Source organism: Oncorhynchus masou, unplaced genomic scaffold (assembly GCF_036934945.1).
Source record: "Oncorhynchus masou masou isolate Uvic2021 unplaced genomic scaffold, UVic_Omas_1.1 unplaced_scaffold_3674, whole genome shotgun sequence".
NCBI classification, from domain to species: Eukaryota; Metazoa; Chordata; class Actinopteri; order Salmoniformes; family Salmonidae; genus Oncorhynchus; species Oncorhynchus masou.
In genome coordinates, this window is record NW_027010076.1 from 778 (window position 1) to 27,530 (window position 26,753).

Here is a 26,753-nt window from a genome sequence, read left to right on the forward strand (position 1 = left end):
CATATCAAATATGATTTGGCTAAAAATACTTGAATAATTTATAGAACCCATAGCCCTTTATGGTTGTGAGGTCTGGGGTCCACTCACCTACTAAGAATTCACAAAATGGGAGTCTGCATGCAGAAATCGGCAAAAAGATCCTCCATGTACAACGTAAAACACCAAATACATGCAGAGCAGAATTATCAAAACCCAGAAAAGAGCTATTCAAATCCACACCCACCTAAAAGGAAGCAATTCCCAAACCTTCCATTACAAACCCGAGAGAGATGAACCTGGAAAAGAGTATCCTAAGCATGCTGGTCCTGGAGCTCTGTTCGCAAACAGACCCCACAGAGCCCCAGGACAGCAACACAATTAGACCCAACTGTTGCCCCACCTCTGGTTACTGACCCCTGCCTGCCTTGACCTGTCTATTGCCTGTCCCTGTTGGATTATATTAGAGTATTGTTTCTCCCACGTGCATCGAGGTCTCTAGGTCTCACCCTTTTGTACTTGAACTATTTGCACATCGTTACATCACTGTATATAGACATATGACATTTCAAATGTCTTTATTCTTTTGTAACTTGTGTATATTTGCTGTTCATTTTTTGTTTATTTCACTTTTGTTTATCCATTTCACTTGCTTTGGCAATGTAAACATATGTTTCCCATAACAATAAAACCCCTGGGAGGGAGGGAGGGAGGGAGGGAGGGAGGGAGAGATTTCTGTCTATAGCAGCATATTAAAGTTGTCTGAAGGTGAAAGAATGATGGCAAGGGACAAGTCCATCATACCTGCTCTGCGTGAAGGACCAACACTGATGTCTCCAGATGGCAGGAATGTTGTGGAGAGGTTTGAGAATGTCCATGAAGTCTGGAGATGACCGTTGACAATTTAAGAGGAGCTGTGTGTAAAATAAAAGAACAGTGGCAAATTCTGTCACCATTTTGCTTTTCTCTAATGAAGTCTGTAACAAACAATAATCTCTGAATTTACCATCTGTAACTGTGAGATGCACCTCTTGGTATGTGTCTAGGCCATATCTCTCCACTCCACACCAGTAGGTCCCTGAGTCTGACTTCACCAGGTTCTTGATGGTAACAGTGAAGTCTCCATATCTATTGTCATGTATGGCGTATCTTCCTCTCTCAATATAGTTCTTGTTCTTCTGAGTTTGAACCAGAATGTCATTGTATCTGTCACATTTCTTCCCACAGAAGTACTTGTCATTGCTTTTTCCAAACCATTTATCTGCAAATGAGCACTGAATTGAGACCTGTCCCCCAACAACTCCAGTCGCCTCAGTGATGGCTGACTCCACAACACAGAGAGCTGTACAACAGAAACACACGCTCACTAAAGAGGAACTGGACCTCTTTGTCCTCAACACCATCATAGTCCTACTGTACCCATCAACAGAGAGGTGAGAGAACCTTTTTAAGTTCAGTACATTCTGCCATAAATATGCAGATATATCATCTGATCATATCTCTAGTGTATCACGTTCTGGCTCCTTATAGACAAATCATTATATTTGTACATTATATCATCCAGACAGTATCCAGTCTAGTACTATAGAAACTGATACAGACACTATACAGTCTAGTATTATAGAAACTGATACAGACTACAGATAGTATAGTCTAGTACTATAGAAACTGATACAGACTACAGACAATATACAATCTAGTACTATAGAAACTGATACAGACAGAAAGACAGACAGAAAGACAGACAGACAGACAGACAGACAGACAGACAGACAGACAGACAGACAGACAGAACTCACCTGAGAGGAGACAACATGGAGTATCTTCATTCTGGACAGTTACTCCTCAGTTACTATACTGTTAAAGTTACTTTACTACCACAGTTACTATACTGTTAAAGTTACTTTACTACCACAGTTACTATACTGTTAAAGTTACTTTACTACCACAGTTACTATACTGTTAGTTACTTTACTACCACAGTTACTATACTGTTAAAGTTACTTTACTACCACAGTTACTATACTGTTAAAGTTACTTTACTATCTCAGTTACTATACTGTTAGTTACTTTACTACCACAGTTATTATACTGTTAAAGTTACTTTACTATCACAGTTACTATACTGTTAGTTAATTTACTACCACAGTTACTATACTGTTAAAGTTACTTTACTACCACAGTTACTATACTGTTAAAGTTACTTTACTACCACTGTTACTATACTGTTACAGTTACTTTACTACCGCAATTACTATACTGTTAGTTACTTTACTACCACAGTTACTATACTGTTAGTTACTTTACTACCACAGTTACTATACTGTTAGTTACTTTACTACCACAGTTACTATACTGTTAAAGTTACTTTACTACCACAGTTACTATACTGTTAGTTAATTTACTACCACAGTTACTATACTGTTAGTTAATTTACTACCACAGTTACTATACTGTTAAAGTTACTTTACTATTAGTTACTATACTGTTACAGTTACTTTACTACCACAGTTACTATACTGTTACAGTTACTTTACTACCACAGTTACTATACTGTTAGTTACTTTACTACCACAGTTACCTTTCTACCACCTGGTGCATCAACAAGCCCAGGTCCACAACAGCTTCTCTGTCAGCGACTCTCAGTGCTACTAAACCATCACCAGTCAGACAGTGTTAAACAGCAGGGTGATTCTGAAGTCTTCTTTCTTCCTCTGTTGACAGCTCCTCCCCCCTCTGACATCACCCCACTCTCTCTCTGCTTGTCAGAGAGGTGGAGGTAGTGATGGTGGTAACGTGACAGCTCCTCCCCCCTCTGACACCACCCCACTCTCTCTCTGCATGTCAGAGAGGTGGAGGTAGTGATGGTGTTAACGTGACAGCTCCTCCCCCCTCTGACATCACCCCACTCTCTCTCTCTGCATGTCAGAGAGATGGAGGTAGTGATGGTGGTAACGTGACAGCTCCTCCCTCCTCTGACACCACACACCGCTCTCTCTCTTAATTCAATTCAATCTCTCTCTCAATTTAAATTTAAGGGGCTTTATTGGCATGCAAAACATATGGTAACCTTGCCAAAGCAAGTGAAATAGATTATAAACAAAAGTGAAAAAATAAATAAATAACAGTGAACATTAGCTCTCCATGTCAGATGGTGGTGGTGGGAGGTTTGGGCATTAGCCTACACATCCTGTTGATTTCTCTGTGGTGACCTCAGTGTCTGCAGGTCTATATGTGCTGCAGAGTGAAACTGGTTCAAACCGGCCGGTTAGACTTCTAAACCAACAGAGAACTCAGCTATCTGTGGTGACTAAGTGTTAAAACTGTCAACTTCTCTGTTCTGAAGTGACCATGTTTGTTTCAGCAGAGGAGGAAACACATTGTTGAGATGACATTATAGTTAAAGTATACATCAAAATATATTATTATATTGATCCACATATGTTACCATTGATTGAGAAAGTATGGTACAGAATGGATTTCTAAAAGTTGAAATGTTGCAAAGTTTAACACTAAACTAACAGTATCCTGTCTCTGTGTCAGTTTAATGGCGTCATCATTTCAGCTTGGGTCGGTTGTGTTGAGGGTTTGGAAGGTGGAGTCTTGGGTTGTTGTATTGAGGGTTTGGTAGGTGGAGTCTTGGGTTGTTGTGTTGAGGGTTTGGAAGGTGGAGTCTTGGGTTGTTGTGTTGAGGGTTTGGTAGGTGGAGTCTTGGGTTGTTGTGTTGAGGGTTTGGTAGGTGGAGTCTTGGGTTGTTGTGTTGAGGGTTTGGTAGGTGGAGTCTTGGGTTGTTGTGTTGAGGGTTTGGTAGGTGGAGTCTTGGATTGTTGTGTTGAGGGTTTGGTAGGTGGAGTCTTGGGTTGTTGTGTTGAGGGTTTGGTAGGTGGAGTCTTGGGTTGTTGTGTTGAGGGTTTGGTAGGTGGAGTCTTGGGTTGTTGTGTTGAGGGTTTGGTTGGTGGAGTCTTGGGTTGTTGTGTTGAGGGTTTGGTATGTGGAGTCTTGGGTTGTTGTGTTGAGGGTTTGGTAGGTGGAGTCTCGGGTTGTTGTATTGAGGGTTTGGTGGGTGGAGTCTCGGGTTGTTGTATTGAGGGTTTGGTGGGTGGAGTCTTGGGTTGTTGTGTTGAGGGCTTGATGGGTGGAGTCTTGGGTTGTTGTATTGAGGGCTTGGTGGGTGGAGTTTTGGGTTGTTGTATTGAGGGTTTGGTAGGTGGAGTCTTGGGTTGTTTTATTGAGGGCTTGGTAGGTGGAGTCTTGGGTTGTTGTATTGAGGGCTTGATGGGTGGAGTCTTGGGTTGTTGTATTGAGGGCTTGATGGGTGGAGTCTTGGGTTGTTGTGTTGAGGGTTTGGAAGGTGGAGTCTTGGGTTGTTGTGTTGAGGGTTTGGTAGGTGGAGTCTTGGGTTGTTGTGTTGAGGGTTTGGTAGGTGGAGTCTTGGGTTGTTGTGTTGAGGGTTTGGTAGGTGGAGTCTTGGGTTGTTGTGTTGAGGGTTTGGTAGGTGGAGTCATGGGTTGTTGTGTTGAGGGTTTGGTAAGTGGAGTCTCGGGTTGTTGTGTTGAGGGTTTGGTAGGTGGAGTCTCGGGTTGTTGTGTTGAGGGTTTGGTAGGTGGAGTCTCGGGTTGTTGTGTTGAGGGTTTGGTAGGTGGAGTCTCGGGTTGTTGTGTTGAGGGTTTGGTGGGTGGAGTTTTGGGTTGTTGTATTGAGGGTTTGGTGGGTGGAGTCTTGGGTTGTTGTGTTGAGGGCTTGATGGGTGGAGTCTTGGGTTGTTGTATTGAGGGCTTGGTGGGTGGAGTTTTGGGTTGTTGTATTGAGGGTTTGGTAGGTGGAGTCTTGGGTTGTTGTATTGAGGGCTTGGTAGGTGGAGTCTTGGGTTGTTGTATTGAGGGCTTGATGGGTGGAGTCTTGGGTTGTTGTGTTGAGGGTTTGGTAGGTGGAGTCTTGGGTTGTTGTGTTGAGGGTTTGGTAGGTGGAGTCTTGGGTTGTTGTGTTGAGGGTTTGGTAGGTGGAGTCTTGGGTTGTTGTGTTGATATAATATAACAGATGATCTTTGCTGTCAGGAAGAAAGACTAGAGAAGTCAGATCAATTTTTTATTTAGGTAATAATATACTATACTACATAGAAGTCAGACAAAATCACATTATAAAACCACCACAATAAAATTATGACAGATTTATATTAAACCAAAATCATCATTTAATGTACTGATGAGTTTCCTCAACTGTACACATTCCCCTTAACACAACACATCCACCTTAACACAACACATCTCCCTTAACACAACACATTCCCCTTAACACAACACATCCCCCTTAACACACAACACATCCAGTTACTGGCCCAACACTCTTAACTGCTGGGCTACCTGCATCCCATAATAGATTATCTTTGCTGTCAGGAGGAACAGTCTAGAGAAGTCAGATGTTATTATTTAGTTAAGAATGTACAATCATAAATACAATGAAGACAAAACAACATCACTGTAAAATTATAATTATTATAATGCTCGTCATCATCATCATCATCTACTGGGTGGCTGCGCTCATATTGAACAGTTTAAACTGCGAAGGCGGAGTTTGTTGACTCCACCCCTATATCACTGTCAGTTTTGTGCAGGACATTTTCTGTACATTTTCCATAAAGTGGCACTTCCGCTCAACAGGGCAAGACATACAAACTCACTGTCACTGAGAGAACATGAAGTAGACTGTGAGTGTATGTATCTTGTGATTGGTTGCCAGTGACTCAAGTGTCTATGGGTATGCTGCCCGTGGAGGAGATGGGAGGAGCCTCAGAGGAACAGTGTGGATGATTGACAGTAGAGTAGGTGGGGCTTTGACAGTTCACATTAGCATAGTCACATGATGAAGTGCCCTCTTCGGTAATGGCAGCAATGTCCTCATTGGGGCAGCTTCCCTCGTCAGTGATGGTGGCAGTTGCTTCATTGGGGCTACTGGGGTTGTTGTGGAAGTTGACGCTGGCGTAATGGGGAGAGTCAGAGTAGCTTGTGGGTAAGTTGGCGGTGGCGTAGATGGTGGAGGTCGCAGCATCTGAGTCTGACTGTAGGGGGCGCTCCATTATCTCCTCATAGTCACCGTCACCATGACAACCCTGGAAAGAAGGAGGAGGAGAGAGGGAGGATTAGAAGGAAAAGAGACAGAAACAAGGAGAGAGAGAGAGAGAGAGAGAGAGAGAGAGAGAGAGAGAGAGAGAGAGAGAGAGAGAGAGAGAGAGATTTTATAAAACCTTTATTTTTTACTCAAGTGTTAACATAAATAATGACACACTGCCTTTTCGGAAATGAAACAACAAAAGTAATTCCTAAACAAAAACAAATAAATAAATAAATAAATAAATAAATAAAAAATACATAACATATACATTCAACTTATTTCATCAGCAAAAATAATTTCCCCTCCTCTACAAAACAAAGCGCTCCTTCGTAGGCCCACTTCTCCTCAAATAATAGGAGATCTTTTACAGCTGAAAAGAACTCAAAATCTACTTCTATTCTTGCTTTCACTAATCCTTTAAAAACACATCTTACATCCTGTCCATATCCCGTTTCTATCTTATGTTTCCTACTCAGAAAAATTGACATCTTAGCTTGTCCCAAAATAAAATTTAACATTTGACATTTTCTTTTCTGTTGTTTACTATATTGAAACCCCAAAATAAAAACAGTGTTATTGAAAAACTCCCCTACAGCTTTAAACAAAGATTCCAGCATTTCCAATAGAGGTTTTATCCTCTCACACTCCATAAAACAGTGAAAAATGGTTTCTCTTATATTACAAAAAGGACATCCATCTCTGACATCTGAGTTAATAACAGATACAAAAGCATTAACTGCAATGATGCCATGTAAAACCCTCCATTGCATATCACCAGTCCCCTTTAGTAACGGTGGCTTGTACAGTGCTCTCCATGCTGGCTTCACCTTGTCATCAATGCCCAATTTTACCCTCCATGGAGTGTCTTTTCTATTTTTCAATTTTATCTTTATTCAACACCTTGACACACCCCCTATACAAGTCCTTCCCATTCACCTCATCCAACCCCACCTCCTCCAACCCTCTCAAATCCAGCAACAACGCCTTTCTTTCTGCCTCTGAGATATTTGGTCCCTCGTCATGGAAATGACACGTCTTCATCTTGTACCTTCTTCTTGTGGCTACTAAGCATAACCCCATTCTTCTGCTGACAGAGCCTTCCTGCAGCTCCCCAGCATTTGTCCGACAATCCTTTCCGACCTCATCCCCAAATGTTCTGCCACCCGTCTTCCATCCATTAAGGCGGGCCCAGCCATGGCCATTAACAGTTTTAAGGTGATGATTTTCCCCTTCACCAGAATCTTGGAGAAATGTGGAACAGCTGCAGTTGTACAATCCAGTCTTGCCCCATAATACACCAGAGGTTCCTCCAACAGCCAATGAGTCCGCTGAAGTTCGTCTGGACACCTTCATTATGCTCCACACTCTGAGAAGGCCTCTGTAGAACGGAGGTACTCCCTCCCTAGAAATCTGGCTACTATCAACCAGAAATAAAGCCTTCTTTAAACCTAATCCTCCAACCCGCTGTAATACAAGACCTGCCACCCGTCTCCACACCACATTCTCCGGTCCATAAACAACCTTTGAATAAACTGAAACCGGAAAGCAGCAGCTCTACTAGCCAGATGTACCAGACCTTGTCCCCCCTCCTCTTTTGACAAATACAAAACACTTTGTGGAACCCAGTGATATGTATCCCAAAAGAAATCCACAATAATTGCCTGTATCTTAGCCAGAAGGCCAGATGGTGGTTCTAAAACTGACAACCGATGCCACAGTGCAGATCCCATTGTTAACTATAATAGTGCGCCCCCTATATGACATACGAGATAATAACCAACGCCATCTCCTCATCCTCCCTTCCACCATTTCAACCACCCCACTACAATTTTTTTCCATAGTCCCCTCATCTCCTAGGTACACTCCAAGATACTTAAAACCTCCCTTACACCATTCTAGCCCCCCTGGCAAAGCCATGATCCCTCCAGACCATTCTCCAATCTGTAAAGCACGACTCTTTTCCCAATTTACCTTTGCAGAGGATATTCCCCTAAAACGATCAACCATTAGACTCAAACTATCCACCTCCGCTTGATTTTTCACTAACACAACTACATCATCAGCATAGGCTGAGAGACGAATAGGAGGAATATCCTCTGAAAGGTACACCCCTGCAATGCGACTTCTAATGCTATTTAGTAGTGGCTCTATAGCAATAGCATATAACATTCCTGACAAAGAACACCCCTGCCTAATACCTCTACACACTTTAAAAGGAGCACTCAAACCACCGTTAACTTTCAATACACTTTCAATGTCACCATATATCACCTTTATCATGGCAATAAAACCAGAGCTGAACCCAAACGCCTCAAACGTGTGCCATAAATATTGATGTTCAACTCGGTCAAATTCCTTTTCCTGATCAATTGAAATTAGACCAGCATCCAACCCAATAGCCCTAGAGACGTCCAAAAAATCACGAATCAGAGAAATGTTATCCCCTATCTGCATGCCAGGAACACAGTAGGACTGTACGTATGTATGATTTGCCCCATCACCTCCCTCAGCCTGTTGGACAAAGCCTTTGACAATATCTTATAATCAGTGCACAATAAAGCCACCGGCCTCCAGTTCTTCACCTCCCTCGGGTCACCCTTTTTGGGCAGTAGGGTGAGGACAGCCCTTCTGCAGCTTATTGGTAGTAACCCTCCGGTTAAACTATCATTAGCTACTTCTAACCAATCCTCTCCCAACATAGCCCAAAAAGACTTAAAAAAGTCAACGGGAAGCCCATCAATGCCTGGTGCCCTTCCATTCTCCATGCCTTTTAATGCAGTGTATAAATCCTGCAAAGACAATGGTTGCTCAAGCTCAACCTGAGCTTCTGCAGCTACCTTTGGGAGCCCATCAAAGAACTGCTGTGTCACTGTTTTATCTTCTTTGTACTCACACTTGTAGAGCTCAGCATAGAACTCTACTGCCCTCTTTCTAATTTCACTAGGGCTAGTGAGCTCTTGTCCAACAGCTGATTTGAGACAATGAATAATTTTTCTTTGTCCATTCTTTTTCTCTAAACCAAAGAAAAATTTGGATGAGGCATCCATTTCAGATATTCCCTGAAACTTACTTCTCACCAATGCCCCCTGTGCTCTGATACCCAGCAGGTCTGCCAATGCAGCTTTTCTCCTCTTGAGGGCCTGAGTATGGCCTCGATCTCCTGTGGTCTCAACCAACGTCATGAGTTCCACTATTTCAATCTCTAGGGCTTTCATTGATCTGGTGATATCCTTGGTGACATTCCTCGTGTATTGATTACAGAATTGTTGAATCTGGATTTTCCCTATATCCCACGACTGTTGAAGGGATACAAAACTGGCCTTTTGAGACCTCCACCTCTCCCAGAAAAAACTGAAACAGTTCCTGAAGTGAGCATCACTCAATAAAGTTATATTAAAATGCCAGTATGCGCTTTTGGGTTTTACATCGTTAATGAACACCACCTCTGTTATTAAACAATGATCAGAAAATCCCACTGGGGTTATCACACTTGATTTACAGACCTGAGATTGATGCTCAAAACAATAAAACCTATCTAACCTGGCCATAGAGATGATGTTCTCTCTCACATGCGCCCAGGTGTACTGCCTTGTTCCTCCATGTTGACTCCGCCAAATATCACACAGTGCATGTGTTACAATGAGGCGTTTTAAAAAAGTCCTTGAGGCTATATGAGGTTCTTGGTGATTTCTATCTAAATCGCTAACTGTGCAGTTAAAATCCCCAGCAATAAATAAATCATCTTCTTTGTTACATTTCTCAATGGTATTTGATAATGTCTCTAAAAAACATCCCCTCTCAACGGTCACCACTGGGGCATATACATTTATCAGGCACATAGTGATGTTTTCATACCTGGCTCTAACTTTTAATAACCTCCCCTCAACTACCTCTTCAACCTCATATGACAAAGGCAAAAACCCTTTTGAGAACAAGATAGCCACACCCCCACTTTTTGAGTTTTTATGACTACACACCACTGTCCCCCCCCCCCCCCACTCCTATTGCCACATAACTTCATTTTCCAAATGACTATGCGTTTCTTGTAGAAAATGTACGTCACTTCCCTTTCCCCTAATTAACTCATACACCATGGCTCTTTTTTTACCATCTCTTGCCCCATTTACGTTTAAAGAAGAAATCTTAAAACTGCTCATGGATGAAAAAAATATACAGAGGAAGATACAGCCACCACGCTAAATTCAGTTCATCTCCTTCCTTTTTTAAAATCATATGTACTTGTCTCCTATGAGACATGACATGTTTCAACAACGGAGATTTGCATCCAAAAAGAACCTTCTTTATTGTAAATACGATTTGACCATGGCGAGATTACTCTCGCTCCAACACTTCATCTCTAACAAATGGTGGCACGTTAGAAAGTATAACTTTCTTCGCCGGATTCATAAGCGGAAATACCGGCGTCTGTGTCTCCCGCAACACAACACCCCTCTCAACTATCTTATTCACCTTTTCAATTCAATCTAAGAATATCACTACAGCGCTATTCATCCTTGAGGCTGATTTGATGCTATCATACCCAATGATAGCACCCACAGCCAAGCTACATTCTTCCACTGAACACCCGGCCGAGGCAGGAATCTTTACTCCATGCCTCCGACTAAGTTTTTCAAACTCTACCCTTCCGCGAGTGGCCATTGCAACCAGCCCCACCCGCTGGTTGTGCCCTCGCGAAAAACCAACCTCAAAGATCCCACCACCCCTATACGTGCTTAGTGATAGTTAAACGTGCTTAGTGATAATAATATATATATATATACATATACATACATATACATACATATACATATACATACATATATACATATATACATATATACATATATATTTATATATACATACCAAAACCCAATAGAGTGAAAAGAAATTCCATTCGCTCTCACAATCACTCCTGCTTGACGACTCACTCCCAGCATGCACTCCGACGAGAGAGAGAGAAGGAATGAGAGAGAGAAGGAATGAGAGAGAGAAGGAATGAAAGACAGAAGGAATGAGAGAGAGGACAATAGTATGACAAATAAAACACACTCAATTGACATCACTCAGTCAAAAAATAATCATTATAATACAGACACTGACCCCGTCATTGTTTACTGTGTCTGGACTCACTCTGTGTGTTGAAGAGACAGATCCTGTGGAACACACACACATCACTCAGAGAAAGAGAGAGAGAGCGACAGACAGACAGAGAGAGAGAGAGAGAGAGAGAGAGAGAGACAGGCAGGCAGGCAGGCAGGCAGGCAGGCGCTATTCATTCTCTTCTTCTCAACCAGGGACAAATGAGGATGTGGATATTATGCAAATTAATTTATCTGAAAGGAAACTGAGATATTTGAAAAAGGGGAACATTCTCTCCATTTATAGACCTGTGTGTGTGTGTGTGTTTCTGACCTGTGACCTTGTTGTATTTCCATCTGTAGACTAGGATCAGGCTGATCAGCAGCAGTAACACTACCAGACTAACAGACACCATGATGACCACTGAGGTACCTGAAACACACACACACACACACACACACACACACACACACACACACACACACACACACACACACACACACACACACACACACACACACACACAGACTGGTTAGACAAACCTGCTGTTGCACTAACCTGATCTCATATCATACCACTAACCTACCCTCATATCATACCACTAACCTACCCTCATATCATAACACTAACCTACCCTCATATATAACACTACATACAGACATGTCTACCACTAACCTACCCTCATATCATAACACTACATACAGACATGTCTACCACTAACCTACCCTCATATCATACCACTACATACAGACATGTCTACCACTAACCTACCCTCATATCATACCACTAACCTACCCTCATATCATACCACTACATACAGACATGTCTACCACTAACCTACCCTCATATCATACCACTAACCTACCCTCATATCATACCACAACATACAGACATGTCTACCACTAACCTACCCTCATATCATAACACTACATACAGACATGTCTACCACTAACCTACCCTCATATCATACCACTAACCTACCCTCATATCATAACACTACATACAGACATGTCTACCACTAATCTACGCTCATATCATACCACTACATACAGACATGTCTACCACTAACCTACCCTCATATCATAACACTAACCTACCCTCATATCATAACACTACATACAGACATGTCTACCACTAACCTACCCTCATATCATAACACTAACCTACCCTCATATCATAACACTACATACAGACATGTCTACCACTAATCTACGCTCATATCATAACACTACATACAGACATGTCTACCACTAACCTACCCTCATATCATAACACTACATACAGACATGTCTACCACTAACCTACCCTCATATCATACCACTAACCTACCCTCATATCATAACACTAACCTACCCTCATATCATAACACTACATACAGACATGTCTACCACTAACCTACCCTCATATCATAACACTAACCTACCCTCATATCATAACACTAACCTACCCTCATATCATAACACTAACCTACCCTCATATCATACCACTACATACAGATATGTCTACCACTAACCTACCCTCATATCATAACACTAACCTACCCTCATATCATAACACTAACCTACCCTCATATCATAACACTAACCTACCCTCATATCATAACACTAACCTACCCTCATATCATAACACTAACCTACCCTCATATCATAACACTACATACAGACATGTCTACCACTAACCTACCTTCAAATCATACCACTACATACAGATATGTCTACCACTAACCTACCCTCATATCATAACACTAATCTACCCTCATATCATAACACTACATACAGATATGTCTACCACTAACCTACCCTCATATCATAACACTAACCTACCCTCATATCATAACACTACATACAGACATGTCTACCACTAATTTACCCTCATATCATAACACTACATACAGACATGTCTACCACTAACCTACCCTCATATCATAACACTAACCTACCCTCATATCATAACACTACATACAGACATGTCTACCACTAACCTACCCTCATATCATAACACTAACCTACCCTCATATCATAACACTAACCTACCCTCATATCATAACACTACATACAGACATGTCTACCACTAACCTACCCTCATATCATAACACTACATACAGACATGTCTACCACTAACCTACCCTCATATCATACCACTACATACAGACATGTCTACCACTAACCTACCCTCATATCATAACACTAACCTACCCTCATATCATAACACTAACCTACCCTCATATCATAACACTAACCTACCCTCATATCATAACACTAACCTACCCTCATATCATAACACTAACCTACCCTCATATCATAACACTAACCTACCCTCATATCATAACACTACATACAGATATGTCTACCACTAACCTACCCTCATATCATAACACTATCTACCCTCATATCATACCACTAACCTACCCTCATATCATAACACTACATACAGACATGTCTACCACTAATCTACCCTCATATCATAACACTACATGCAGATATGTCTACCACTAACCTACCCTCATATCATAACACTAACCTACCCTCATATCATAACACTAACCTACCCTCATATCATAACACTAACCTACCCTCATATCATAACACTAACCTACCCTCATATCATACCACTAACCTACCCTCATATCATAACACTACATACAGATATGTCTACCACTAATCTACGCTCATATCATAACACTAACCTACCCTCATATCATAACACTAACCTACCCTCATATCATAACACTAACCTACCCTCATATCATAACACTAACCTACCCTCATATCATACCACTAACCTACCCTCATATCATAACACTAACCTACCCTCATATCATAATACTAACCTACCCTCATATCATACCACTACATACAGATATGTCTACCACTAACCTACCCTCATATCATAACACTAACCTACCCTCATATCATAACACTAACCTACCCTCATATCATAACACTACATACAGATATGTCTACCACTAACCTACCCTCATATCATAACACTACATACAGATATGTCTACCACTAACCTACCCTCATATCATACCACTAATCTACCCTCATATCATAACACTACATACAGATATGTCTACCACTAATCTACCCTCATATCATACCACTACATACAGACATGTCTACCACTAACCTACCCTCATATCATACCACTAATCTACCCTCATATCATAACACTACATACAGACATGTCTAACACTAACCTACCCTCATATCATAACACTAACCTACTCTCATATCATACCACTACATACAGACATGTCTACCACTAACCTACCCTCCTATCATAACACTAACCTACCCTCATATCATAACACTAACCTACCCTCATATCATAACACTAACCTACCCTCATATCATAACACTAACCTGCCCTAACACTACATACAGATATGTCTACCACTAACCTACCCTCATATCATACCACTAACCTACCCTCATATCATAACACTAACCTACCCTCATATCATAACACTAACCTACCCTCATATCATAACACTAACCTACCCTCATATCATAACACTACATACAGACATGTCTACCACTAACCTACCCTCATATCATAACACTACATACAGACATGTCTACCACTAACCTACCCTCATATCATACCACTACATACAGACATGTCTACCACTAACCTACCCTCATATCATAACACTAACCTACCCTCATATCATAACACTAACCTACCCTCATATCATAACACTAACCTACCACTCATATCATAACACTAACCTACCTTCATATCATAACACTAACCTACCCTCATATCATAACACTAACCTACCCTCATATCATAACACTAATACAGACATGTCTACCACCCTCATATCATAACACTACATACAGACATGTCTACCACTAACCTATATATCATAACACTAACCTACCCTCATATCATAACACTACATACAGACATGTCTACCACTAACCTACCCTCATATCATAACACTACATGACATGTCTACCACTACCACTAACCTCATATCATACCACTAACCTACCCTCATATCATACCACTAACCTACCCTCATATCATAACACTAACCTACCCTCATATCATAACACTACATACAGACATGTCTACCACTAACCTACCCTCATATCATAACACTACATACAGACATGTCTACCACTAACCTACCCTCATATCATAACACTAACCTACCCTCATATCATAACACTACATACAGACATGTCTACCACTAACCTACCCTCATATCATAACACTAACCTACCCTCATATCATAACACTACATACAGACATGTCTACCACTAACCTACCCTCATATCATAACACTACATACAGACATGTCTACCACTAACCTACCCTCATATCATAACACTAACCTACCCTCATATCATAACACTACATACAGACATGTCTACCACTAACCTACCCTCATATATCAGATATGTCTACCACTAACCTACCCTCATATCATAACACTAACCTACCCTCATATCATAACACTACATACAGACATGTCTACCACTAACCTACCCTATATCATAACACTAACCTACCCTCATATCATAACACTACATACAGACATGTCTACCACTAACCTACCCTCATATCATAACACTACATACAGACATGTCTACCACTAACCTACCCTCATATCATAACACTACATACAGACATGTCTACCACTAACCTACATATCATAACACTAACCTACCCTCATATCATAACACTAACCTACCCTCATATCATAACACTAACCGACCCTCATATCATAACACTAACCTACCCTCATATCATAACACTAACCTACCCTCATATCATAACACTAACCTACCCTCATATCATAACACTACATACAGATATGTCTACCACTAACCTACCCTCATATCATAACACTATCTACCCTCATATCATACCACTAACCTACCCTCATATCATAACACTACATACAGACATGTCTACCACTAATCTACCCTCATATCATAACACTACATGCAGATATGTCTACCACTAACCTACCCTCATATCATAACACTAACCTACCCTCATATCATAACACTAACCTACCCTCATATCATAACACTAACCTACCCTCATATCATAACACTAACCTACCCTCATATCATACCACTAACCTACCCTCATATCATAACACTACATACAGATATGTCTACCACTAATCTACGCTCATATCATAACACTAACCTACCCTCATATCATAACACTAACCTACCCTCATATCATAACACTAACCTACCCTCATATCATAACACTAACCTACCCTCATATCATAATACTAACCTACCCTCATATCATACCACTACATACAGATATGTCTACCACTAACCTACCCTCATATCATAACACTAACCTACCCTCATATCATAACACTAACCTACCCTCATATCATAACACTACATACAGATATGTCTACCACTAACCTACCCTCATATCATAACACTACATACAGATATGTCTACCACTAACCTACCCTCATATCATACCACTAATCTACCCTCATATCATAACACTACATACAGATATGTCTACCACTAATCTACCCTCATATCATACCACTACATACAGACATGTCTACCACTAACCTACCCTCATATCATAACACTACATACAGACATGTCTAACACTAACCTACCCTCATATCATAACACTAACCTACTCTCATATCATACCACTACATACAGACATGTCTACCACTAACCTACCCTCCTATCATAACACTAACCTACCCTCATATCATAACACTAACCTACCCTCATATCATAACACTAACCTGCCCTAACACTACATACAGATATGTCTACCACTAACCTACCCTCATATCATACCACTAACCTACCCTCATATCATAACACTAACCTACCCTCATATCATAACACTAACCTACCCTCATATCATAACACTACATACAGACATGTCTACCACTAACCTACCCTCATATCATAACACTACATACAGACATGTCTACCACTAACCTACCCTCATATCATACCACTACATACAGACATGTCTACCACTAACCTACCCTCATATCATAACACTAACCTACCCTCATATCATAACACTAACCTACCCTCATATCATAACACTAACCTACCCTCATATCATAACACTAACCTACCCTCATATCATAACACTAACCTACCCTCATATCATAACACTACATACAGACATGTCTACCACTAACCTACCCTCATATCATAACACTAACCTACCCTCATATCATAACACTAACCTACCCTCATATCATAACACTAACCTACCCTCATATCATAACACTATCTACCCTCATATCATACCACTAACCTACCCTCATATCATAACACTACATACAGACATGTCTACCACTAATCTACCCTCATATCATAACACTACATGCAGATATGTCTACCACTAACCTACCCTCATATCATAACACTAACCTACCCTCATATCATAACACTAACCTACCCTCATATCATAACACTAACCTACCCTCATATCATAACACTAACCTACCCTCATATCATACCACTAACCTACCCTCATATCATAACACTACATACAGATATGTCTACCACTAATCTACGCTCATATCATAACACTAACCTACCCTCATATCATAACACTAACCTACCCTCATATCATAACACTAACCTACCCTCATATCATAACACTAACCTACCCTCATATCATAATACTAACCTACCCTCATATCATACCACTACATACAGATATGTCTACCACTAACCTACCCTCATATCATAACACTAACCTACCCTCATATCATAACACTAACCTACCCTCATATCATAACACTACATACAGATATGTCTACCACTAACCTACCCTCATATCATAACACTACATACAGATATGTCTACCACTAACCTACCCTCATATCATACCACTAATCTACCCTCATATCATAACACTACATACAGATATGTCTACCACTAATCTACCCTCATATCATACCACTACATACAGACATGTCTACCACTAACCTACCCTCATATCATAACACTACATACAGACATGTCTAACACTAACCTACCCTCATATCATAACACTAACTTACTCTCATATCATACCACTACATACAGACATGTCTACCACTAACCTACCCTCCTATCATAACACTAACCTACCCTCATATCATAACACTAACCTACCCTCATATCATAACACTAACCTACCCACATATCATAACACTAACCCTCCCTAACACTACATACAGATATGTCTACCACTAACCTACCCTCATATCATACCACTAACCTACCCTCATATCATAACACTAACCTACCCTCATATCATAACACTAACCTACCCTCATATCATAACACTAACCTACCCTCATATCATAACACTACATACAGACATGTCTACCACTAACCTACCCTCATATCATAACACTACATACAGACATGTCTACCACTAACCTACCCTCATATCATACCACTAACCTACCCTCATATCATAACACTAACCTACCCTCATATCATAACACTACATACAGACATGTCTACCACTAACCTACCCTCATATCATAACACTAACCTACCCTCATATCATAACACTAACCTACCCTCATATCATAACACTAACCTACCCTCATATCATACCACTACATACAGATATGTCTACCACTAACCTACCCTCATATCATAACACTAACCTACCCTCATATCATAACACTAACCTACCCTCATATCATAACACTAACCTACCCTCATATCATAACACTAACCTACCCTCATATCATAACACTAACCTACCCTCATATCATAACACTACATACAGACATGTCTACCACTAACCTACCTTCATATCATACCACTACATACAGATATGTCTACCACTAACCTACCCTCATATCATAACACTAATCTACCCTCATATCATAACACTACATACAGATATGTCTACCACTAACCTACCCTCATATCATAACACTAACCTACCCTCATATCATAACACTAACCTACCCTCATATCATACCACTACATACAGATATGTCTACCACTAACCTACCCTCATATCATAACACTAACCTACCCTCATATCATAACACTAACCTACCCTCATATCATAACACTAACCTACCCTCATATCATAACACTAACCTACCCTCATATCATAACACTAACCTACCCTCATATCATAACACTACATACAGACATGTCTACCACTAACCTACCTTCATATCATACCACTACATACAGATATGTCTACCACTAACCTACCCTCATATCATAACACTAATCTACCCTCATATCATAACACTACATACAGATATGTCTACCACTAACCTACCCTCATATCATAACACTAACCTACCCTCATATCATAACACTACATACAGACATGTCTACCACTAATTTACCCTCATATCATAACACTACATACAGACATGTCTACCACTAACCTACCCTCATATCATAACACTAACCTACCCTCATATCATAACACTACATACAGACATGTCTACCACTAACCTACCCTCATATCATAACACTAACCTACCCTCATATCATAACACTAACCTACCCTCATATCATAACACTACATACAGACATGTCTACCACTAACCTACCCTCATATCATAACACTACATACAGACATGTCTACCACTAACCTACCCTCATATCATACCACTACATACAGACATGTCTACCACTAACCTACCCTCATATCATAACACTAACCTACCCTCATATCATAACACTAACCTACCCTCATATCATAACACTAACCTACCCTCATATCATAACACTAACCTACCCTCATATCATAACACTAACCTACCCTCATATCATAATACTAACCTACCCTCATATCATACCACTACATACAGATATGTCTACCACTAACCTACCCTCATATCATAACACTAACCTACCCTCATATCATAACACTAACCTACCCTCATATCATAACACTACATACAGATATGTCTACCACTAACCTACCCTCATATCATAACACTACATACAGATATGTCTACCACTAACCTACCCTCATATCATACCACTAATCTACCCTCATATCATAACACTACATACAGACATATCTACCACTAACCTACCCTCATATCATACCACTACATACAGACATGTCTACCACTAACCTACCCTCATATCATAACACTACATACAGACATGTCTACCACTAACCTACCCTCATATCATAACACTACATACAGACATGTCTACCACTAACCTACCCTCATATCATAACACTACATACAGACATGTCTACCACTAACCTACCCTCATATCATAACACTACATACAGACATGTCTACCACTAACCAAAGTGAGACTTGGGCATCTGAATTTGTAAAAGTTTATTTACCAGAGCCGTTGAGTGATGATGATGATGATGATGATGATGGTGGTGAGAGGAAGGTGGTTGTGGGTGGGTCTGGTGGTGCAGTTGTTGTTGTTGTTGTTGTGGTGTTGGTTGGTTTCACTGAAAACAATGGACACAAGTATGAAAATGTTTTAAGAAGGTGAGGAGCGAGAGTCACAGGGACATAGATATTTAGGGTGGCTTCTCTTGTTCCTGTTGAGGTGTGTTAGTTGTCCTTTAGCTCACAATATATCTCTCTCTCTCTCTTTCACCCCCTCCATCTCTCTCTATCTCTCTCTCTCAATTCAATTCAATTCAAGGGCTTTATTGGCATGGGAAACATGTGTTAACATTGCCAAAGCAAGTAAGGTAGATAATATATAAAGTGAAATAAACAATAAAAATTAACAGTAAAATTAACATACAGAAGTTTCAAAACAATAAAGACATTACAAATGTCATATATATATATAATCTCCCTCTCTTTCACCCCACTCCATCTCTCTCTCTTTCTTTCTCTCTTTCTCTCTCTCTCTCTCTCTCTCTATCGCTCTCCCTCTACCTCTCTATCGCTCTCCCTCTCCCTCTCTATCGCTCTCTCTCTCCCTCTCTATTTCTCTCTATCCCTCTCCCTCTCTATTTCTCTCTCTCTATCGCGCTCCCTCTCTATCTCTCTCTATCGGTCTCCCTCTCTATATCTCTATCTCTCTCTCTCTCTCTCTCTCTCTCTCTCTGTCTCTCTCTCTCTCTATCGGTCTCTCTATCGGTCTATCTCTCTCTCTATCGCTCTCTCTCTCTCTATCGCTCGCTCTCCATCGCTCTCCCTCTCTCTCACTCGCGCTCTCTCTCTCTCTCTATCTATCTCTATCTCTCTCTCTCGCTCTCTCTCTATCTCTCCCTCTCTCTCGCTCTCGCTCTCTCTCACTCTCCCTCTCTCTATCTCTCTCTCTATCGCGCTCTCTCGCTCTCTCTCTCTATCGCTCTCCCTCTCTCTCTCGCTCTCTCTCTCTATCACTCTCCCTCTCTATCTCTCTCTCTCTATCACTCTCCCTCTCTATCTCTCTCTCTCTATCGCTCTCTCTCTCTCTCGCTCTCTCTCTCGCTCTCTCTCTCTATCGCTCTCTCTCTCGCTCTCTCTCTCTATCGCTCTCTCTCTCGCTCTCTCTCTCTATCGCTCTCTCTCTCGCTCTCTCTCTCTATCGCTCTCTCTCTCTATCGCTCTCTCACATGACAACTGCAGGTTTCATGATGACATTTACACTGGAACTTGGGGTTTTATGTCTTGAACACATGACTGCTTAGTGATACTGAGACTGATATAGAAACACAGACATTACAGAGGACGTTACTGTGTTCTGGTCCAGTGTCTTTTCACACCATTACAAACACACAGACATTACAGAGGAAGTTACTGTGTTCTGGTCCAGTGTCTTTTCACACCACTACAAACACACAGACATTACAGAGGAAGTTACTGTGTTCTGGTCCAGTGTCTTTTCACACCACTACAAACACACAGACATTACAGAGGAAGTTACTGTGTTCTGGTCCAGTGTCTTTTCACATCACTACAAACACACAGACATTACAGAGGAAGTTACTGTATTCTGGTCCAGTGTCTTTTCACACCACTACAAACACACAGACACACCCAGCCTCCACTAACACACTGACTGCCTGCTGTCAACCACTGAACAACTACTACTGATAAGATGTTTAGTTCAATGATACATTTCACTAAACTGGTTGTTGACAATTAATAACAGCATATTTCACACGGTTCTAGATGTGATGCTCGTTTAAAAGTACAGTATTTTAATTGTCAGACATAACATTATGTAGTTATAACTAATATACTGATCTAACATAATGCTATATAACATGGACAGACAGGATGTAACATAGTTACTGCAGGTGTACAGCGTGGGGAGCAGAGGAGGCTGGTCAACATAGATATAGGAGGACTGGCTAATCACAATGGCTGGAATGGATGGAACGGAATCAAACACATTAAACGGGAATGACATTAAAATGTCATGCAATGATCATTTAAATTAAACTACTTTTATCAAATAGATATGACTCTTGTGTTTATGTTCACATGTTAAAGAGAAAGAAGAAGTTTTAAACTCACTTATAACAAGCAGCTTCACCTGTGTGATCAGTGTAATGTAACGTTGTTCTGTCCTGTTGGTTTCTACTCCACACCAGTAGGTCCCAGTATCATCTTCAGTCAGGTCACTGATGGTCACTGTGGAGAATCTCTCTCTTCTTCTCTTAGAAAGAGAATATCTTCTAGGTTTTTCATGATGTGTATCTGATATCTTGTTTTCACAGTCAGATTCACTGTCTTCTTTGCAGAAATACTTGATGTCGTCCTCATTGTCCTCTGGATAGTTGCATCTGATGGAAGCTTCTCCTCCCAGAAAGGCCGTCTCTGTGACTGACTTCTCACAGCAGTCATCTGTCAACAGGAATACATATCACAACCTTAGTCTAATACTATAGACTGACTTCTCACAGCAGTCATCTGTCAACAGGAACACATATCACAACCTTAGTCTAATACTATAGACTGACTTCTCACAGCAGTCATCTGTCAACAGGAACACATATCACAACCTTAGTCTAGTACTATAGACTGACAGCAGTCATCTGTCAGTAGGAACACACATCACAACCTTAGTCTAATACTATAGACTGACTTCTCACAGCAGTCATCTGTCAACAGGAACACATATCACAACCTTAGTCTAATACTATAGACTGACTTCATTGACTGGTGATACTGATCATGTAATAACATTTGTAGCTAAATTCATTTTATAAAGTAAAGTAGAAGTCCCTCACCCTTCTTCACCTCCAGCTCTACCTTGGTATAACTGTCAGGTATAGTAGGTATGTCCACTCCACACCAGTAGGTCCCTTCATCTGGTCTGGTCAGTTGTCTGATGATCACCTTGAAGTAGTTTCCTCCAGTGTTGTCATACAGAGAGAATCTACCACTGTGCACCCAGGTGTTCCTCAATCCAGTTCTGATTTGATCCTCACAACTCAAACTATAACTATACTGCCTCACGCAGAAATATTTGTCACGACTTCTGTCTTCTGTGGAATAATGACAGGAGATGATGACAGTTCCTCCAGAGTATCCTGTCACTTTGAAGGAGCTCAAACGACCTGTCAATCAGACCAGAGAAATTACCTCTTGGTTTGGTGTTTTGTAATACTAATCAACTAAAATAAAATCTAAGTTTATTTCGTCACGTGGCCGAATACAACCGGTGTAGTAGACCTCACAGTGAAATGCTTACTTACAGGCCCCTAACCAACAGTGCAATTTCTAAGTAAAAAATAGGTCTTAGGTAAACAATAGATAAGTAAAGATATAAAATAAACAATAAAATGACATTGAAAATAACAGTAGCGAGGCTTTATACAGTAGGGAGGCTTTATACAGGTGGTACCAGTACAGAGTCAATGTGGAGGCTTTATACAGGTGGTACCGGTACAGAGTCAATGTGGAGGCTTTATACAGGTGGTACCAGTACAGAGTCAATGTGGAGGCTATATACAGGTGGTACCAGTACAGAGTCAATGTGGAGGCTTTATACAGGTGGTACCGGTACAGAGTCAATGTGGAGGCTTTATACAGGTGGTACCAGTACAGAGTCAATGTGGAGGCTTTATACAGGTGGTACCAGTACAGAGTCAATGTGGAGGCTATATACAGGTGATACCAGTACAGAGTCAATGTGGAGGCTTTATACAGGTGGTACCGGTACAGAGTCAGTGTGGAGGCTATATACAGGTGGTACCAGTACAGAGTCAATGTGGAGGCTTTATACAGGTGGTACCAGTACAGAGTCAATGTGGAGGCTATATACAGGTGATACCAGTACAGAGTCAATGTGGAGGCTTTATACAGGTGGTACCGGTACAGAGTCAGTGTGGAGGCTATATACAGGTGGTACCAGTACAGAGTCAATGTGGAGGCTATATACAGGTGGTATCAGTACAGAGTCAATGTGGAGGCTATATACAGGTGGTACCAGTACAGAGTCAATGTGGAGGCTATATACAGGTGGTATCAGTACAGAGTCAATGTGGAGGCTATATACAGGTGGTATCAGTACAGAGTCAATGTGGAGGCTATATACAGGTGGTACCGGTACAGAGTCAATGTGGAGGCTATATACAGGTGGTACCGGTACAGAGTCAATGTGGAGGCTTTATACAGGTGGTATCAGTACAGAGTCAATGTGGAGGCTTTATACAGGTGGTACCAGTACAGAGTCAATGTGGAGGCTATATACAGGTGGTACCAGTACAGAGTCAATGTGGAGGCTATATACAGGTGGTCCCTGTACAGAGTCAATGTGGAGGCTATATACAGGGGGTACCAGTACAGAGTCAATTTGGAGGCTATATACAGGGGGTACCAGTACAGAGTCAATGTGGAGGCTATATACAGGGGGTACCTGTACAGAGTCAATGTGGAGGCTATATACAGGGGTACCAGTACAGAGTCAATGTGGAGGCTTTATACAGGTGGTACCAGTACAGAGTCAATGTGGAGGCTATATACAGGGGTACCAGTACAGAGTCAATGTGGAGGCTTTATACAGGTGGTACCAGTACAGAGTCAATGTGGAGGCTATATACAGGTGGTACCAGTACAGAGTCAATGTGGAGGCTATATACAGGTGGTACCAGTACAGAGTCAATGTGGAGGCTATATACAGGTGGTACCAGTACAGAGTCAATGTGGAGGCTATATACAGGTGGTACCAGTACAGAGTCAATGTGGAGGCTATATACAGGGGGTACCTGTACAGAGTCAATGTGGAGGCTATATACAGGGGTACCAGTACAGAGTCAATGTGGAGGCTATATACAGGTGGTACCAGTACAGAGTCAATGTGGAGGCTATATACAGGTGGTACCAGTACAGAGTCAATGTGGAGGCTATATACAGGTGGTACCAGTACAGAGTCAATGTGGAGGCTATATACAGGTGGTCCCTGTACAGAGTCAATGTGGAGGCTATATACAGGTGGTACCATTACAGAGTCAATGTGGAGGCTATATACAGGTGGTACTGGTACAGAGTCAATGTGGAGGCTATATACAGGGGGTACCGGTACAGAATCAATGTGGAGGCTATATACAGGGGTACCAGTACAGAGTCAATGTGGAGGCTATATACAGGGGGTACCAGTACAGAGTCAATGTGGAGGCTATATACAGGTGGTACTGGTACAGAGTCAATGTGGAGGCTATATACAGGGGTACCAGTACAGAGTCAATGTGGAGGCTATATACAGGTGGTACCAGTACAGAGTCAATGTGGAGGCTATATACAGGGGTACCAGTACAGAGTCAATGTGGAGGCTATATACAGGTGGTATCAGTACAGAGTCCGTGTGCGGGGGCACTGGTTAGTTGGGCTAATTGAGGTAATATGTACATGTAGGTAGAGTTGACTATACAGAGATGATAAATGTACTTACTGTTAGGATTCCTACACCAGTGGCATCCTCAGTGGCACACACACACATATACACACACACACACACACACACACACACACCGTAGTGTTTCCTGATCTGTAGTAGCAGCCTTTATAAGAAACCTACCTGGATGTTATTACATTGTTATAGAGAGTTATAACAAGCTTATTACCTGTCATGAAGGAGAGGAGGATGACTATCAGCAGGATCCTCATCTTGTTGTTGTTCTCTCCAGGTTGGTCCAGGTGTCTATAGGTCCTGATATAATGTTGTGTTCTCTACAGGTTGGTCCAGGTCTCTATAGGTCCTGATATAATGTTGTGTTCTCTACAGGTTGGTCCAGGTGTCTATAGGTCCTGATATAATGTTGTGTTCTCTACAGGTTGGTCCAGGTGTCTATAGGTCCTGATATAATGTTGTGTTCTCTACAGGTTGGTCCAGGTGTCTATAGGTCCTGATATAATGTTGTGTTCTCTCCAGGTTGGTCCAGGTGTCTATAGGTCCTGATATAATGTTGTGTTCTCTACAGGTTGGTCCAGGTCTCTATAGGTCCTGATATAATGTTGTGTTCTCTCCAGGTTGGTCCAGGTGTCTATAGGTCCTGATATAATGTTGTGTTCTCTACAGGTTGGTCCAGGTGTCTATAGGTCCTGATATAATGTTGTGTTCTCTACAGGTTGGTCCAGGTCTCTATAGGTCCTGATATAATGTTGTGTTCTCTACAGGTTGGTCCAGGTCTCTATAGGTCCT

At 41.2% G+C, this 26,753-nt stretch overlaps 1 protein-coding gene across 1 annotated transcript; it reads right to left on the reverse strand.

Annotated features, from left to right (window-relative positions):
- Nucleotides 1–5,054: 5,054 nt before the first annotated feature.
- On the reverse strand, nt 5,055–26,400 carry LOC135534617 (CMRF35-like molecule 8). The gene is made up of 7 exons (XM_064961553.1): nt 26,176–26,400; nt 23,341–23,670; nt 22,625–22,954; nt 20,494–20,610; nt 11,497–11,595; nt 11,185–11,237; nt 5,055–6,082 (listed from the first exon to the last, which is right to left on the reverse strand). The coding sequence occupies exons 1-7, from the start codon at nt 26,216–26,218 to the stop codon at nt 5,717–5,719; spliced, it is 1,338 nt and encodes a 445-aa protein (XP_064817625.1). The 5' UTR covers nt 26,219–26,400; the 3' UTR covers nt 5,055–5,716.
- Nucleotides 26,401–26,753: the final 353 nt, after the last annotated feature.

Bases quoted from the DNA above. Each gene is read 5' to 3' on its own strand.
- LOC135534617 (XM_064961553.1), bottom strand. From the start codon at position 26,218: ATGAGGATCCTGCTGATAGTCATCCTCCTCTCCTTCATGACAG. The intron at 23,671-26,175 runs GTAATAAGCTTG...TCTGATTGACAG, and splicing joins CCTCCTCTCCTTCATGACAG to GTCGTTTGAGCTCCTTCAAA. The intron at 20,611-22,624 runs GTGAGTTTAAAA...CATTGTTTTCAG, and splicing joins GGTGAAGCTGCTTGTTATAA to TGAAACCAACCAACACCACA.